This window comes from Mobula hypostoma, chromosome 2 (genome assembly GCF_963921235.1).
Source record: "Mobula hypostoma chromosome 2, sMobHyp1.1, whole genome shotgun sequence".
Taxonomy (NCBI): Eukaryota; Metazoa; Chordata; class Chondrichthyes; order Myliobatiformes; family Myliobatidae; genus Mobula; species Mobula hypostoma.
The window spans coordinates 10,134,325-10,154,093 of NC_086098.1; the positions used below are offsets into that span (position 1 = coordinate 10,134,325).

The 19,769-nt window shown below is 44.8% G+C and overlaps 1 protein-coding gene across 2 annotated transcripts in view; it reads left to right on the forward strand.

The window, feature by feature from the left end:
- The window catches only part of scara3 (scavenger receptor class A, member 3), a 76,481-nt gene that overhangs the window by 11,369 nt on the left and 45,343 nt on the right, over positions 1-19,769 (forward strand). For both annotated transcript variants that reach the window (XM_063033338.1, XM_063033327.1), the window contains one exon: positions 15,709-15,765. In XM_063033338.1, the coding sequence (XP_062889408.1) occupies positions 15,709-15,765 (57 nt within the window). The remainder of the gene's footprint in view (positions 1-15,708; positions 15,766-19,769) is intronic.

Sequence of the window (19,769 nt, forward strand, 5' to 3'; positions counted from 1 at the left end):
TCCACATCCACGCTATCAAGGCCTTCCACCATTCAGTAGGTTTCAATGAGGTCACCCCTCATTCTTCTGAATTCCAGTTAGTAGAGGCCCAGAGCCCTCATCATGTGCTTCGTAACTGCTATTTTGTAATCATATCAAAGATATAAGCAGATACTGTGTACACAAGTGAAATAAAATATTGGCAGTAAAAGATCGCAGTTGTGCAATAAGGAACTAGGGCAGCCAAGAACACAGGCGTTTTTAATGTAACCAACACACACAAAATGCTGGAGGAGCTTAACAGGCCAGGCAGCATCTAGGGAAAAGAGTACAGTCGACATTTCGGGCTGAAACCCTCAAGCGTGGCATGTAGAACGCGGTGGGAGAAGCATTCAATAGAATGCGAGTACCATGGGGTCCTCAGAGGGTCCAAATCGAGAAGCTTGAAAACAAATCTGGAAACCGTGTGCTAGAAGCTGGTGGTGAAGACATGTTCCAGAATGCATGCATGGCTGTAGTAGTGGATCTGGATAAGCACATGGTCAAAGAGTCAGATGCCAGCAGAGATCACAGGGCAACAGTGAGAGAGAGTTTCACTGAACTGCCGTCGAAGGGAAGCTTAAAACATTCTTCAGGGTAGACACCCCTGGAAGAGACTTTGTGGTGTAGTAATCCAATTACAAACAAGAGAAGATCTGCAGATGCTGAAAATCCAAGAGTACAGTCGAAACCCTGCCCGAATATCTTTAATGTGTCTCTTTTCAAAGTAGATAGGGCCAATAAAAAACAATTGTGTACGAATGCTTTGCTGTCTCTGATTATGAGACACAAAATTGAATCTGCCTGCTCACTTGTTAGACCAGTTACCCTATTCAGGACTGAGTTAAAAAGACCATAAGACATAGGAGGATAATTAGGCCACTTGGACCATTGAGTCTACTCTTCCATTCTATCATGAGACCATAAGTCCAAAAGATATAGGAGCAGAATTATGCCATTCAGCCCATCAAGACTGCTCTGCCATGCCATCATGGTTGATCCTGGATCCCACTCGTGCACCTGCCTTCTCGCCACATCCCCTAATGCCCTAACCAAGCAGGAAATGATCAACTTCCACCTTAAGTATACTCATGGGCTTGGCTCCAGCGCAGTCTGTGGCAGAGCGTTCCGTAGATTCACCACTCCTACCTCTTTACCTCTGTTCTGAAAGGTCACTCCTCAATCTTGAGGCTGTGTCCTCTAGTTCTGGATACTCCCACCATAGGAAACATCCTCTCCTATCTGGTCCTTTCAACATAGAGACAAGATTCAATGAGAGCCCGCCCCCGCATTCTTCTAAATTCCAGTGAGTACAGGCCCAAAGCTGCCAAACGCTCCTCATGTTAACCTCTTCATTCCCAGAATCATCCTCGTGAACCTCCTCTGGGCTCTCTCCAATATCAACACATCCCTTCTGAGAGATGGGGGCCAAAACTGTTGACAATACTCCAAGAGTGGCCTGACTAGTGTCTTATAAAGGCTTGGCATTTTCTCCTTGCTGTTATATTCTATTCCCCTTAAAAATAAATGCCAACATTGCATTTGCTGCCTTTACCACAGACTCAACCTGTAAATTAACCTTCTGGGAGTCTTGCACGAGGACTCCCAAATCCCTCTGCACCTCTGATGTTTGAATCTTCTCACCATTTAGATAATAGTCCACATTATTGTTCCTTTTACCAAAATGTATTATCATACATTTCCCAACACTGTATGCCATCTGCCACTTTTTTGCCCATTCTTCCAATTTGTCTAAGTCCTGCTGCAATCGCACTGCTTCCTCAGCACTACCTACCCCTCCACCTATCTCCATGTCATCCACAAACTTTACCACAAAGCTATCAATTCCATTCTCCAAATCATTGACAAACAATGTGAAAAGTAGTGGTAACAATACTGACCCCTGAGGAACACCACTAGTCACTGGCAGCCAACCAGAAAAGGCCCTTTTTATTCCCACTCGCTGCCTCCTGCCTGAGAGCCATTCCTCTATCCATGCCAGTATCTTTCCTATAATGGCATACATTTATATTGCAATGCAGCTTCATGTGTGGCCACTTCTCAAATGCCTTCTGAAAATCCAAGTAAGTGACATCCACTGCCTCTCCTTTGCCATCTGCTTGGTACTTCCTCGAAGAACTCTAACAGATTTGTCAGGCAAGATTTCCGTTGACAGAAACCATGCTGACTTTAACTTACTTTATCATTGGTCTCCAAGTACCCCGAAACCTCAACCTTCATAATAGACTCCATCGCTTTACCAACCACTGAGGTTGGGCTAACTGGCCTATAATTTCCTTTCTGTTGCCTTCCTCTCTTCTTAAAGATTGCAGTGACTCTTCAGGACATGTCAGAGTGTTCCAAAAAAAATATAAAACGTACGTCACCCCAGACTACACTAAAGTGTACCCCTGCCTAATAGGGGTCAAAATAATGACAGTGTTGCTCGCTGCACTGTTTGCAACAGTGACTTTTCTATTGTCCATGGTGGGTTAAGACTGTAAAAGACGTTTTGAGGTGAGTTTAACAGGTGTCATTCGTTCATTAGCATAGCTAACATTATTTAAACTAGCTGGCCAGCTACTAAGGAGCTGCTCTATTGCAGGCATCCCACCTCTCCCGGGAGTCTCCTGCAAATTGATGGTGCTACCTCCCTGAAATGAGTTTTTGAAGGATGGGATGTCTGAAGGTGAAATGTGAAATATTTAAGGGGTAATCTGAGTGGGAACTTCTTCACTGAGAGAGTAGAATGAGCTGCCAGCACAAGTGGTGTATGTAGGTTTGATTTTAACATTTAAGAGACATTTTGATAAGTATATGGATGGGAGGGCTAGGACCCAGGTCCTGCAATTTTGCAGAGTCCTGTAGATTTGTTTCATTTTGCTTCTTTTATTGTCACAACTTCTTACTATGCATTCAGGAACAAGAGACCAAGCAAAGGCCTTGTCAAGAATCTCTCACTGCAGGCCTGAGAGACCAAGCAGAGGCCTTGTCAAGAATCTTTCTTGATATAGGCCTGAGAGATCAAGCAGAGGCCTTGTTAAGAACCTCTCTCTGTGCAGGCCTGAGAGACCAAGCAAAGGCCTTGTTAAGAGCCTCTCTCTGTGCAGGCCTGAGAGACCAAGCAGAGGCCTTGTTAAGAACCTCTCTCTGTGCAGGCCTGAGAGACCAAGCAGAGGCTTGTGCTTGTGCTTTTCAATAACCTTGTCACAGAGTTGCTTGGAGTATTCCTTTGTCTTCATGGTGTAGCCTGACTCACCAGCAGTTGGACCTTCCAGATACAAGTGTATTTTTACTACAGTCATTTGAAACACCTTGACTGCATACAGGTTATCTCCATTTAGCTAATTATGTGACTTCTAAACCAATTGACTGCACTAGTGATGATTTGGTGTGTTCCAAGGGATATTCAGTATATACTGTGTTCCTGTACAAACGTTTGTAGATCATTTCTGCTGATTTTAACCTCTTGTCTCTAAGCTGTTACCGTTTTGATCAAAGTCGTTTAAATCTTTCTTCTCTCACCCTAACCTCACATCTCCTAGTTTTGGACTCAACTACCTGAAGGAAACAACTGTTAGTATCCACCTTGTATAGGCCTCTCCTAATTTTGAGCATTTGTGTTGGTTAGATTTGTGAAAATTTGACCCCTTCACAGAAGCAGAGTTGAATGAATAAAGACATACCAAGTGAAGCAAATGTTGTAGCCATAACATCCTCCGATACAAGGACTCTACAATCCAAGGTTTGGTGTAGGGACATACTAGAGGGCTTCGTTGGAGATGATAGAGATAGTTTTAGGTGAGGCACAGTTCAGAGGTGTTGAAGAACAAGTCCTATTGATGGCACAGGTCTGGGTGTCTTCTGCATCATGTTCCCACATGATTACAGGACACGCTGGGACTGAGGTCAAACAGGGTTCTGCTGCTTACAAAGGGTGTTGCCATGGTAACTCCAGTGACCTCTATAGTGTCATAAACCATAATCATCATCATCAGGTGCCATGCCCAGTTTGAGCTTTGACTGCCATGGCCCACAAACTTCTGTTTCGGGTCAAGTGGATCAATTCATTGGTGTTCATTTCCAGTTCTCTGGCTGCTGTCTCCATCATCATTTGTCTTTGTCTTCCTCTTGCTTTCTTCCCTTCAATCTTTCCCATAATTACCGTGCATTCTAACTCCTCTTTCCTAATCACGTGTCCAATGAAGTTACGTTGCCTTTTCATGATCTCCTACGTTATTTCTCTTTTTGTGTTTGCTCTGTTCATGACATCCTCGTTAGATATTCATTTCGTCCATGATATTCTTTGCATCCTCCTCAAAAACCACATCTCTGCTGCTACAATTCGTTTCCTCATGTTACTAGATTTTGTCCAACATTCTGATCCATATAACATAACTGGATAAACATAACATTTCAGTACATAAAGATCATAAAGCAAAGGAGTAGAAATCAGCCATTCAGCCCATCGAGTCTGCTCCGCCATCTTATCATGAGCTGATCCATTCTTCCATTTAGTCCCACTCCCCCGCCTTCTCACCATAACCTTTGATGCCCTGGCTACTCAGATACCTATCAATCTCTGCCTTAAATACACCCAATGACTTGGCCTCCACTGCCGCCCGTGGCAACAAATTCCATAGATTGACCACCCTCTGGCTAAAAAAATTTCTTCGCATCTCTGTTCTGAATGGGCGCCCTTCAATCCTTAAGTCATGCCCTCTCGTACTAGACTCCCCCATCATGGGAAACAACTTTGCTACATTCACCTGGCCTGCTGCGTTCACCAGAAAATGTGTAGCCCGGGTGGCTGATGATGACGTCTCCTTGTATGGAGACGAAATGTTTACACGTAAATTGCCAAGACTGGAGAACAACTCAACCCAACCAGGATATAATTTGTTTAGTGCATGAATTATTTCAAAGCTGCTTCTATGCTCCACTTTGGTCTGGTTCTTGTGAGGATCTAAATGTCCTACATTGCGTGTGACCCTGTCGTGTTTGCATCTAGCACTGAAATGCATTAATGTCTGGTTTTCATAGAGTCATAGAGACATAGAGCAGAACAGCATGGATGCAGGCCTTGAGTCAATACTGATCACATTATCCAAGATAGACACAATTTCTTTTACTTGGCCCAGACCCTTCTAGATAGATAGATATACTTTATTAATCCCGAGGGAAATTTGGTTTCGTTACAGCTGCACCAACCAAGAATAGAGCGTAAATATAGCAATACAAAAAACCCCAACAATCAAACAACAAAATGCAATCTATGCCGGATGGAAAATAAGTCCAGGACCAGCCTATTGGCTCAGGGTGTCTGACCCTCCATGGGAGGAGCTGCACGTTTGATGGCCACAGGCAGGAACGACCTCCCGTGCCGCCAAGTGTTGTATCACGGTGGAATGTGGCCGAGGTCCAACAGTGAAAAGTTCAATATCCAGTCTGCAAACACGTTCCTTGATTGTAATATACCCTGGATTGCATCATCCGTTGTTAACCCGATCAGTAAGCATCCAACTCCTTTACGCTTACCGGTCTCGGTGCACTTCCGGTCAGGCAGAACGGTATTACCCACCGAACTCCTCTTCTCCAAAAGTCTCTGTTGTCTCGACCCGGTCCTCTTTCCTCGGCTTTGTGATCCCCCTCTGCATCCTCTGTGTGTTTTCCTCCGGATTTCAGCAGGGGTGTCCGCCGCTCTGTTAGCTAAGCCGGCCGGGATTTGCTGGTCCGTGGAATACACAATGCAACTTTGCCTCTGTCCCACGTGTCAGGATGTAACCATTTCCAGCGCTAAAGAGAACCCAAATAAAACTCTCTCTACCAGCATGTTAGAGAGGGTGCAGCTTTGACGTGTTACCGTGAGAGAAAAAAATACAAAAAATAACGTAAATTAAAAGTAAGAAGAAGAAAGTGAAAGAATAGATCGGAACGGCTGTACCAGGCTGCATGCACGACCGGTGCATGCGCACTATGTCTGAACCCTGCCCCTCCGTGTAGCTATCCAAGTTTTAATGCTGACCTCCGGGAAATGGAGCAAACGCTCCCATAGGAAAGCGGCATCCATGACCAACTTCCCCCATCATCCACACCATGCCCTTTTCTCACTACTACCATGGGGCAGGAGGTACAGGAGCTTTGGGTCCCACCTTCCAAGGTTCAGGAACAGCTATTGCACTACAATTATCAGGCTCCTGAACCAACACGGACAACTTCACTCACCTCAACTCTGAACTGATTCCACAGCTTACAGACTCATTTTCCATGACTCTTTCACTCACATTCTCAATATTATATATTTTAATTGCACTATTTGTTCTTTTACACACTGGTTATTTGTCAGTCTTTACTTGGGTATAGTGTTTTTGTAAATTCTATTGTATTTCTTTATTTTCCTGTAAATGTATGCATGAAAATGAATCTTAGGGTTGTATATGGTGGCATATATGTAGAGTCATAGAACCATAGAAAAGTATATCACTGTTACAGGCCCTTCAGCCCATTTAGTCTGTGCCAAGCCATTTACACTACCTACCATCCATGTACCAATCCAAACTTCACTTCAACATTGAAATCGAGCTTATTTGCACCACTTGAACTGGCAGCTCATTCTACGCTCTCACAACCTTCTGAACGAAGAAGTTTCCCTCATGTTCACATTAAACTTTTCCCCTTTCACCCCTAATCCATGACTCTAGTTTCAGTTCCACCCAACCTCAGTGGTAAAAGCCTGCTTGCACTCACTCAATGGTTCAAGTGGTTGTACATTGATAATAAATTTGCTCTGAACATTGCCTTTGAAGTCATGCTTGGCATCGTATAGAAGAAGATCCATAGATTTCCTGCACTTTCCGAAATTTAACATGGTGGCAAAATTGCTCAGCCTATCTCAGTGTGATGAACTTGATGGTGGACTTTGAGTTGTAGCATTGCGCAGCACAGAAACAGAATCGTGAAATTTGTTGTCTTTGCAGCAGCAGTACAGTACAAAACATAATAACAGAGAAAAAATGGATTACAGTAAGTGTGCGAGTATTTATAATATGCAGCGAAAAAATAAAAAAATAAATAAGTAGTGAGGTAGCGTTCATGTGTATGGTGTTCATTCAGAAATCGGATGGCTGAGGGGAGGAAGCTGTTCCTGAATCGTTGAGTGTGTGCCTTCAGGCTCCTGTACCTCCTTCTTGAAGGTAGCAATGAGAACAAAGCATGATCTGGGTGATGGAGGTCTTTAATGATGGATGCCAGCTTTCTGACACATCACTCCTTGAAGATGTACTGTATTCTTTGGAACGTAGTAGATTGAGGGGAGATTTGACAGAGGTGTACAGAATTATGGGGGGAATAGATGGGGTAGATGCAAGTGGGCTTTTTCTACTGAAGTTGAGAGGGACTACAACCAGAGGTCATGGCTTTTAAGGGTGAAAGGTTTAAGGGGAATACGAGGGGAATATCTTCACTCAGAGGGTTGTGAGAGTGTGGAATGAGCTGCCAGCATAAGTGGTCCATGCGAGCTCGATTTCAAAGTTTGGAAGAAGTTTGGATATGTTGTATATGGATAGTAGGGCTATGGAGGGCTATGGTCCCATTGCAGGTTGATGAGAGTGGGCAGCTTAAATGGTTCAGCATGGACTAGATGGGCTGCACGGACTGCTGCTGTGCTGTACTTCTCTGTGACTCTACAATATGGAGGTTAGTGCCCACAATGGAGTTGACTGAATTTACTGCTCTCTGCAGCTTATTTCGATCCTGTGCAGTAGCCACCCACTGCAGTAACTCTCGCTCTGCACTTGTTCCATATCCAAATGCTTGGCCAAACAGGGCTGTTAACGAAAACTCTCAAATGGAAAACAAAGCCAACACTGTGGCTGAAAGGAATAACTGAATGTAAAGCAAATACCACTAGTCTTCAGAGTCAGTTGACTAAACAGTCCAATTTCCCGGGCAAGGCGGAATGCAAGCAGGCAGCGAAACGTTGCTGTGCTTTACTCAAGTCTCGACAAGGACTACGATGAAAAAAATGGAGTTAAGTACCATCACAATGAAATAATAATTATCTGACACGTGCATATTCACGAGTGCAATTGCAGGATCTGCTGCACTGCCGAATCCATGGTTGAGACAGCATCAATATGTTGCATCCAGGTTAGGTCCTCGGAGATATTGACACACAGGAGATTGAAATTGCTCACCCTCTCCACTTCTGATCCCTCTATGAGGACTGGTGTGGGTTCTCTCGTCTTGCCCTTTCTGAAATTCACTATCAGTTCTTTGGCCTTACTGACATTCAGTGCAAGGTTGTTGCTGTGACACGGTTCAACCAGCTGGTATATCTCACTCCCATACACCCTCTTACCACCCTCTGAAATTCTGCCAGCAATGGTTGTATCATCAGCAAATTTATAGATGGCATTTGAATTATGCCTAGCCACACTGTCATGGGTATAAAGAGAGAGCACAGCAGCGGGCTAAGCACACACCCCTGAGGTGCACCAGTGTTTATCGTCAGTGAGGAGGAGATATTATCACCAATCTGCACAGATTCTGGTCTTCTGGTTAGGAAGCTGAGGATCCAGTTGCAGAGGGAGGAAAAGAGACCAGGCTCTGGAGCTTAACAATCAGAACTGTAGGAATGATTGTGTTAAGCACTGAGCCGTTGTCAATGGACAGCATCCTGACATAGGTATTTGTGTCCCATTTACTTGTACTTACTCCTTGGGGTTCAGTGTAATTAAAGTTAAAGTTAAAGTCTGTCCCGAGCCTTGTGGCCCATCGGGCCGGTGCTTATGCCAATTTCTGTGGTGTGAAGCGACTGAGAGTACAAGACCCCCCCGCTCCCCCCGGATAGGACGCCAGTCTGTCACGAGGTTAACCCCCAGCATTTGCCGGTACCCATTCTCAGCTAGGTGGACTGGACAGTTAAGTGCCTTGCTCAAAGACACAACACGCTGCCTTGGCCGAGACTCGAACCCACGACCTTCAGATCATGAGCCCAATGCCCTAAGCACTTGGCCACGCGCCACAAGGACTATGTGTAATTGGTGATGCGTTAATGAATTGAGCATTGGTTAATTGAAATGATTGAAATCCTGTAACTGCTGGTAGTGCCATATGTAGCTGCCAGTTTTTCTATGATAGTTGGCATACATAATACTGTTTTCCTGTTTAAACGTGGTCTCCTGAAGCATTAATCCTCTGACTCACATGGATCTATACGCTCCAGGTGAGTATTTTCTACAACTACGAATGCCGTATGTTACCACGCAAAAGCCTTGGGCACATCGCTCTCTGTCCCTCATTAGTGAGCGAGAGCCTGCCTGAGATGCTGAGGTGCTGAGATGGACAGTAGTTTTTGATGGACTCTGGGGGCTTTGCTACTGATTGCATGTGGTGGGGGGGGGGTGGGTGGCTAATGCTTATGCAGGAGCGAATGGGGGAGGGGAAGGTGGAGGGGGAGAGTTGATGCTTATGTATTCTTTGCGGCTTTTTTCCTGTTTCGTGGATGTCTGTGAAGAGTAAGAATTTCAGGTTGTACGCTGTATACATTCTCTGATATTAAATTGAACCAGCTCTGTGTGTGTATATGTATATATATAGAGAGAGAGATAGCTAGGGTGCCTAAGAATTTTGCACAATACTGTAGTAATTTTATGTATTGCACTGTACTGCTGCTGCAAAAAAAGTTTCATTGCATATATTTCAATTGCACTCTGATAGTGAGAAGGGGACTGGGAGAGGGGAATCATGGTTGGGAAAAGGGGAAGGGAGAAGGAAGAACTGGAGAGACAGTCTGCAATGATGAATAAACCAATTGTTTGGAATCAAGTGAACTTGTCTGGTTTCTCAGGGCTGGGTGTGTCTGCACCCGCACCACCCCTCCCCACCCAGGCACTCTTTCTCTGCCGCCCGTCCCACACCCCTCCCACTCCACCCTCACCATTCCTAACATACTTTACTCCCTCCAGATTTACAAACTCCGTCTCCGCTCCACGTTGGCAAAATACAGTATATATGTGCCTAAGATTTTTGCACAGTACTGTATGTGACCTTTCACTGTTTTCCCCATCTCTGCCTACAAAACAGCATACCAGAATCCCTGTAAATTATTTGATCTCCCAAATGGAAAAAAAGTATTTCCAAAGAGAGCAGGAAAGTTTCCAGCGTGGGAACTAATCCTGAACCATTAACTCTGTTTTTCTTTCCGTCCAACGCCACCTGACCTGCTGAGTATTTCCAGTAGTCTTCTGCTTCTGTTTATTCTACCCAGTTGCTGTAATGAATACTTTCACAAACCTCAGATTGAAAATAAAACATAATTTTAGAGTTAGTTAATTATACCATGTATCCAACTGGAATAATAAACACGAGATTTTGCAGATGCTGGAAATCCACAGCAACACACACAAAATGCTGGAGGAAGTCAGCAGGCCAGGCAGCCTCTGTGGAGAGGAATAAATAGTCAACGTTTTGGGCCGACACCCTTCATTGAGATGATGCACTATCAGGGATTTTTGCTCGATATTTTTGTTTTGTTTCTTCAAAGTATTAAACTAATTCAAAAAACACGGGGGGGGGGCCAGAAATGGGAGTCCAACTTTGAGTTTCTTTTCAGTGAAAAAATATATATTCAAGATTCACAAGATCACAAGACAAAGGAGCAGAAGTAGGCCATTCGGCCCATCGAGTCTGCTCCGCAGTTCCCCCATGAGCTAAACTATTCACCCATCTAGTTCCAATTTCCGGCTTTTTCCCCATATCCCTTGACACCCTGACTAATTAGATACCTGTCAATCTCCTCCTTAAATACCCTCAATGATTGGGCCTCCACAGCCATATGTGGCAACGAATTCCACAAATCCATGACCCTCTGGCTAAAAAAAATTCTCCTCATCTCTGTTTTAACTGGGCACCCTCTAATTCTAAGACTATGGCCTCTTGTCCTGGACTCAAGATTCAAAATTTGAATTCAAGATTCAAAAAACTTTATTGTCATTCTAACCGTGCATCAGCTCTGCAGGGCAGAATGAGACAGTGTTTCTCAGGGGCAGTGCAATCATAACATAACAAACGCAACGCTAAATAATAAACATAACAATAAGTAGTAAAACACAACAGCCACATGTCAGTTAAAATCAAGTTATAAGTGTCCAGTGCAAGTTAAAAGTGTCCAAAGCAGAGTCAGGTAGAGCAGCTATTTAGCAGTCTGACTGCCTGTGGGAGGAAGCTGTTTAGTAGTCTTGTGGTTTTAGTTTTGATGCTCCTGTAACGTTTGCCTGATGGCAGAAGAACAAACAGTTCATAGAGAGGGTGTGAAGGGTCTTTAATGATGTACCGTGTCTTCTGGAGGCATCGACTCTGAAAGAGGTCTTGGACAGAAAGTAGGGAGACCCCAATAACCTTCTCTGCTCCCTTAACCACCCTCTGCAAGGCTTTTTTGTCGACAGCACTGCAGCTGGACTACATGTGATTACTCAATATATGATTACTCAAATATATTGAAATATTGAATACACAGCAAATATGGAGTCTATTATTAGTTTGAGTCTGAGGCCTCTGTCGGTCAGAGTTGATCAATGATTTTGCGTCCTAGCGGTCTACTGGACAGTACAATATGGAGAGCAAGCTGTCGCCCACGTAGCAAGCTCCCCCTCTCCACGCATCTGATGAACCCAAAGGGACAGCAGAGACTGAGACAGTTTGATACCAGCAGCATCGCAGGAGTTGCCAATCAGCATTGAACACAACGCAGGACTGCCTTAGGGACTCCAGCTCTGGATTTTTCCCTCGGGATTCACTCCTGAAGCCTTCCCCACGAGAGGGTACAGCCACAAGGCAGCAGAGGTTTGAGATCCGAGTTTTCCTTCCCCTAGACGAGCTGCCAACCACGGCTGACAAGCCCCATCTGCCCAAAATGACTGGTTTTAAGGTGCCAGTAATCCGCCTTAACCCCTTCTTCTGTCAGTAGAAATGATTCTGCTGGGCTTGGTAGCGAAGCCACTCGTGAAGGCCAGGAGCTGGACATGGGTGTCAGAGGCTATTTGAAGTGAACCATTGGGATCATTTAATAGGTAGAGGGATGTTATCTCCATTACCGCTCCCAATTATAACAACTGAAGGAACCCTATTAGTATATGGCCTTTATTCCTATACCAACTTTTCAATGAATGTAATATTTTTTAAGTTAGTTTAACAATGGTGAAATTGTTCAGCTCAACTGGTGCCTTGAAAATCATTGGGTCACATTTATTAGTTGTTTGACAATTACTGTTTGTCTTCTTTTGCACATTGGTTGTTTGTCAGTCAAAGTTCAAGTTCAAAGTTCACTGTAAATTTATCATCAAACTATATACGTCACTATATATTAGCCTGTGATTCATTTCCTTGCAGGCATTCACAGTAGAACAAATAAATACAATAGAATCAATAAAAAGACTTCACACACAGACTGACAAGCAGCCCTCAAAAAATAACTTTGGGTAATTACCCACACTCCCCCCCCCCCCGCTTTACCATTCCGCATGTCCATTTCCCTCGCACACTTTCTCTCCTTACCCACCCATCACCTCCCTCCGGTGCTCCTCCCCCTTTCTTTTCTTCCAGGGTCTTCTGGCCTCTCCTGTCAGATTCCCCCTTCTCCAGCCCTTTATCTCCTTCACCAATCAACTCCCCAGCTCTTTACCTCATCCCTCCCCTCTCCCTGTCTCACTCATCCCTTGCCACCTTTTACTTCTTCCTCCCTTCTCCCCCCACCTTCATATTCCGACTTTTTCCTCCCTTTCCTTTCCAGTCCTGATGAAGGGTCTTGGCCTGAAATGCCGACTGTTTGCACTATTCCAGAGATGCCTGGACTGCTGAGTTTCTCCAGCACTTTGTGTGTGTGTGTGTTGCTGATAAGAGGCAATGTGTAAAAGAAGAACAAAGAAAAACAAATAAAAATAAACAAATGACATGAGTAAATGGATAATACTGAGAAGATGAATCCTTGAAAATGAGTCCTCAGGTTGTGGAATCAGATCAGAGTTCAGGTGAGTGATGTTATCCGCATTGATTCAGGAGCCTGATGGTTGAAGTCTTCACTTCTCTAAATGCTACATCCTGCATCCTGCATCTCTATGTCCATCTGTCATCTGCTGATGTATGTTTTTTTTGTGACATTGTGCTGTTTTTCTATTATTCCTGTGAATGTGTGCTGGTAACAGATCTCAGGGTTGTCCTGTATCGTGTAATATATCATTCATTTGTTCTGTGTCATGTCCTACGACACAGGCGATCATGATCTTTCCATGACCATGGCTCTTGTTGGCAAATTGTCCCACAGAATTGGTTTGCCATTGCCTTCTTCTGGGCAGTGTCTTTATAAGACTGGATTCCCCCCCACCCCAGCCATTATCGATACTCTTCAAGGATTGTCTGCCTGGCATCAGAGGTCACATAACCAGGTCTTGTGATCTACACCAGCTGCTCATACGACCATCCACCACCTGGTCCCATGGCTTCACATGACCCTGATTGGGAGTTAAGCAGGTGCTACACCTTGCCCAAGGGTGACCAGCAGGCTAGTGGAGGGAAGGAGCACTTTACAATTCCTTTGGTAAACGCATATTTCCACCCTGCCACCCAATAGTCATAGTCATAGTCATACTTTATAGATCCCGGGGGAAATTGGTTTTCATTAGTGTTGCTCCATAAATAATAAATAGTAATAGAACCATAAATAATTAAATAGTAATCTGTAAATTATGAAATAAGTCCAGGACCAGCCTATTGGCTCAGGGTGTCTGACCTTCCAAGGGAGGAGTTGTAAAGTTTGATGGCCACAGGCAGGAATGACTTCCTATGACGCTCAGTGTTGCATCTCGGTGGAATGAGTCTCTGGCTGAATGTACTCCTGTGCCCACCCAGTACATTATGTAGTGGATGGGAGATATTGACCAAGATGGCATGCAAATTAGACAGCATCCTCTTTTCAGACACCACCGTCAGAGAGTCCAGTTCCATCCCCACAACATCACTGGCCTTACGAATGAGTTTGTTGATTCTGTTGGTGTCTGGTACCCTCAGCCTGCTGCCCCAGCACACAACAGCAAACATGATCGCACTGGCCACCACAGACTCGTAGAACATCCTCAGCATCGTCCAGCAGATGTTGAAGGACCTCAGTCTCCTCAGGAAATAGAGACAGCTCTGACCCTTTTTGTAGACAGCCTCAGTGTTCTTTGACCAGTCCAGTTTATCGTCAGTTCGTATCCCCAGGTATTTGTAATCCTCCACCATGTCCACACTGACCCCCTGGATGGAAACAGGGGTCACCGGTGCCTTAGCTCTCCTCAGGTCTACCACCAGCTCCTTAGTCTTTTTCACATTAAGCTGCAGATAATTCTGCTCACACCATGTGACAAAGTTTCCTACCGTAGCCCTGTACTCAGCCTCATCTCCCTTGCTGATGCATCCAACTATGGCAGAGTCATCCGAAAACTTCTGAAGATGGCAAGACTCTGTGCAGTAGTTGAAGTCCGAGGTGTAAATGGTGAAGAGAAAGGGAGACAAGACAGTCCCCTGTGGAGCCTCAGTGCTGCTGATCACTCTGTCGGACACACAGTGTTGCAAGCACACGTAATGTGGTCTGCCAGTCAGGTAATCAAGAACCCATGATACCAGGGAAGCATCCACCTGCATCGCTGTCAGCTTCTCCCCCAGCAGAGCAGGGCGGATGGTGTTGAACGCACTGGAGAAGTCAAAAAAGATGACCCTCACAGTGCTCGCTGGCTTGTCCAGGTGGGCATAGACCTAAATGGTAGCATATCCATAGTTACATAATAGCTTTACTTTGAACTTCGGCCTGCAATCCACGCAATGGCCATTGCTTTCACGCCAAGCACATTGTTCAGTCCTTTAAGGAGTTGGGATTGGTGGATCAGAGGAGGTGCGATGTGTGGCTTTGGAGTCAGGGAGATTTTATCAGTGGTACAGAGGCCAAGGCCCACGACAGATGAAGCCTGTATTTCTCTCTTCCCATTTGAATGGGGCAGCATAGTAGCATAGCGATTAGTCCAGTGCTTTAATTCAGTTCCGACCACTAACCGTAAGGAGCTTGTACGTTCTCTCTGTCACTGTGTGGTTTCCTCCGGGTGCTCCAGTTTCCTCCTACGTTCCAAAGACTTAGGGTTAGTGAGTTATGCTGGTGCTGGGAGCATGGTTTCACACGCAGGCCGCTCCCAGCGCAATCCTCTCGGACTTGATTTGACGCAAACGACGCATTGCACTGCATGTTTTGACATGTAGGTGACAAGTAAAGCAAATTTTTATCAGATCTCTTTAAATCCCTAGTTTTAACAATGACCCATTAATCTGAGTGTATTTGTATAATTTTATGCAGTGGTAACAAATATTATTCCGAAGTCTGGCACGGTAGTGTAGTGTTCAACACAACGCTTTGCAGTGCCAATTCCCACCACTGTCTGTAAGGAGTTTGTACGTTCTCCCCAGGACTACATGGGTTTCCGCCGGGTGCTATGGTTTCCTCCCACAATCCAAACAGTTGGCAGGTTAATTGGTCATTATAAATCAGGGTTGCTGAGCAGCAGGGCTCTAAGGGGCAGAAGGGCCTGCTCAAAGCCGTACCTCAATAAATCAGTAAATCTTCTCAAACCAGTTCCTTTGACATTAAGTATTGCATTTGTGTTTCAGACGACGACTTCTCTGTAGAAGAAGAGGAGATGCATTCGTTCAGATGTGATCAAAGTGGTTCGTATATTTCTCACGTTACAATTTAATTCTATGAAATCAATGGCTTTCAAGTTTGCTAAGCAATGGAACTGAATTAAAATGTTCTGCACAGTCTCGCAAGTGGACAAGAGTACATCTCAGTGAAAGTTCCATATGTTGCTTTGCCTAACCGTTAACTGTGTCTCACATGTGGACCGAGCCATTTCATACTTCCTCGCCACACAGACAAGGAGGCCACTCATTTTATCAACTCCATGCCAGTTCGAAGAGCAGTCCTGTCAATCCCATTACTTCCCTGTAACCTTTTCTCTTACATGTGCCTGTTACCATAAGACCGTAAGACATAGGAGCAGAATTAGGCTAGGTGGCCCATCGAGTCTGCTCCGGCATTTAATCGTGGCTGATCCAATTTTCCTCTCAGCCCCAATCTCCTGGCTTCTCTCTGCATCCCTTCATGCCCTGACCAATCAAGAATCTATCAACCTCTGCTTTAAATATACATAAAGACAGCCTCCACAGCTGCCTGTGGGAAAGAATTCCACAGATTCACCTCTCTCTGGCTAAAGAAATTCCTCCTTATCTCTGCTGTAAAAGGACACCCCTCTATTCTGAGGCAGTGTCCTCTGGTCTTAGACTCTCCCCCCATAGGAAACATCCTCTCCACATCTAACAAGGCCCTTCACCAGCTGATAGGTTTCAGTGAGGTCATCCTTCATTCTTTTGAATTCTAGTGAATACAGCCCCACAGCCATCAAAAGTCCAGAGACCCGGATGGTAGTTTGCCTCCCTGGTGCCAGGGTCCGGGATATTTCTGATCGTGTCCAAGATATCCTGAAGTGGGAGGGTGAGGAGCCAGAGGTCGTGGTACATATAGGTACCAATGACATAGGTAGGAAAAAGGATGAGGTCCTGAAAGGAGAATATAGGGAGCTAGGAAAGGAGTTGAGAAAAAGGACCGCAAAGGTAGTAATCTCGGGATTACTGCCTGTGCCACGCGATAGTGAGAGTAGGAATGCGATGAGGTGGAGGATAAATGCGTGGCTGAGGGATTGGAGCAGGGGGCAGGGATTCAAGTTTTTGGATCATTGGGACCTCTTTTGGCGCAGGCGTGACCTGTACAAAAAGGACGGGTTACACTTGAATCATAGGGGGACCAATATCCTGGCAGGAAGATTAGCGGGGGCTACTGAGGTGACTTTAAACTAGAATGGTTGGGGGGTGGGAATCAAGTTAAAGAGGCTAGGCGTGAGGAGGTTAGTTCACAGCAAGGGGATGGGAACCAGTGCAGAGAGACAGAGGGGTGTAAAGTGAGGGTAGAAGCAAAAAGTACTAAGGAGGGGTAACTTTGAAGGTATGAGACGTGAATTAGCTAAGATAGACTGGCAAATGACACTTAAAGGATTGACGGTGGATATGCAATGGCAAGCATTTAAAGGTTGCATGGATGAACTACAACAATTGTTCATCCCAGTTTGGCAAAAGAATAAATCAAGGAAGGTAGTGCACCCGTGGCTGACAAGAGAAATTAGGGATAGTATCAATTCCAAAGAAGAAGCATACAAATTAGCCAGAGAAAGTGGCTCACCTGAGGACTGGGAGAAATTCAGAGTTCAGCAGAGGAGGACAAAGGGCTTAATTAGGAAGGGGAAAAAAGATTATGAGAGAAAACTGGCAGGGAACATAAAAACTGACTGTAAAAGCTTTTATAGATATGTAAAAAGGAAAAGACTGGTAAAGACAAATGTAGGTCCCCTACAGACAGAAACAGGTGAATTGATTATGGGGAGCAAGGATATGGCAGACCAATTGAATAATTACTTTGGTTCTGTCTTCACTAAGGAGGACATAAATAATCTTCCAGAAATAGTAAGGGACAGAGGGTCCAGTGAGATGGAGGAACTGAGTGAAATACATGTTAGTAGGGAAGTGGTGTTAAGTAAATTGAAGGGATTGAAGACAGATAAATCCCCAGGGCCAGATGGTTTGCATCCTAGAGTGCTTAAGGAAGTAGCTCAAGAAATAGTGGATGCATTAGTAATAATTTTTCAAAACTCGTTAGATTCTGGACTAGTTCCTGAGGATTGGAGGGTGGCTAATGTAACCCCACTTTTTAAAAAAGGAGCGAGAGAGAAACCGGGGAATTATAGACCGGTTAGCCTAACGTCGGTGGTGGGGAAACTGCTGGAGTCTGTTATCAAAAATGTGATAACAGCACATTTGGAAAGCGGTGAAATCATTGGACAAAGTCAGCATGGATTTGTGAAAGGAAAATCATGTCTGACGAATCTCATAGAATTTTTTGAGGATGTAACCAGTAGAGTGGATAGGGGAGAACCAGTGGATGTGGTATATTTGGATTTTCAAAAGGCTTTTGACAAGGTCCCACACAGGAGATTAGTGTGCAAACTTAAAGCATACGGTATTGGGGGTAAGGTATTGATGTGGATGGAGAATTGGTTAGCAGACGGGAAGCAAAGAGTGAGAATAAATGGGACCTTTTCAGAATGGCAGGCGGTGACTAGTGGGGTACCGCAAGGTTCAGTGCTGGGACCCCAGTTGTTTACAATATATATTAATGACTTGGATGAGGGAATTAAATGCAGCATCTCCAAGTTTGCGGATGACACGAAGCTGGGTGGCAGTGTTAGCTGTGAGGAGGATGCTGAGAGGATGCAGAGTGACTTGGATAGGTTGGGTGAGTGGGCAAATTCATGGCAGATGCAATTTAATGTGGATAAATGTGAAGTTATCCACTTTGGTGGCAAAAATAGGAAAACAGATTATTATCTGAATGGTGGCCGATTAGGAAAAGGGGAGGTGCAACGAGACCTGGGTGTCATTATACACCAGTCATTGAAAGTGGGCATGCAGGTACAGCAGGCGGTGAAAAAGGCGAATGGTATGCTGGCATTTATAGCGAGAGGATTCGAGTACAGGAGCAGGGAGGTACTACTGCAGTTGTACAAGGCCTTGGTGAGACCACACCTGGAGTATTGTGTGCAGTTTTGGTCCCCTAATCTGAGGAAAGACATCCTTGCCATAGAGGGAGTACAAAGAAGGTTCACCAGATTGATTCCTGGGATGGCAGGACTTTCATATGAAGAAAGACTGGATGAACTGGGCTTGTACTCGTTGGAATTTAGAAGATTGAGGGGGGATCTGATTGAAACGTATAAAATCCTAAATGGATTGGACAGGCTAGATGCAGGAAGATTGTTCCCGATGTTGGGGAAGTCCAGAACAAGGGGTCACAGTTTGAGGATAAAGGGGAAGCCTTTTAGGACCGAGATTAGGAAAAACTTCTTCACACAGAGAGTGGTGAATCTGTGGAATTCTCTGCCACAGGAAAGAGTTGAGGCCAGTTCATTGGCTATATTTAAGAGGGAGTTAGATATGGCCCTTGTGGCTACGGGGATCAGGGGGTATGGAGGGAAGGCTGCGGCGGGGTTCTGAGTTGGATGATCAGCCATGATCATAATAAATGGCGGTGCAGGCTCGAAGGGCCGAATGGCCTACTCCTGCACCTATTTTCTATGTTTCTATGTTTCTAAACGCTCTTCATGTGACAAGCCGTTCAATCCCAGAATCATACCCTGGTGGGCTCAACCGCCAGCTGCTCCAAAATGCCATCTCACAGGCACTCTAGAAGTTCCTCCTCCAGTAATCCAGCACTGACTTGATTTTTCCAATCTATCTGCAGATTGAAGTCTCCAATGACTATTGTAACATTGCCTCTTTAGCATGCGTTTTCTATCTCCCATTGTAATTAGTGGACCACATCATTAGAACTGTTTGGGGGTCTGTATATACAGTAACTCCCAACAGGGTCTTTTTACCCTTGCAGTTCATTAGCTCTCCACAGTGATTCAACACCTTCTGACCCTATGTCACCTCTTTCTAATGACTTGATTTCATTTTTTACCAACAGAGCAAGGCCATCCCCTCTGCCTTCCTGACTATCCTTTCGATACAACGTGTATCCTTGGACATTAAGCTCCCAGCTATAATCTTTCAGCCATGAT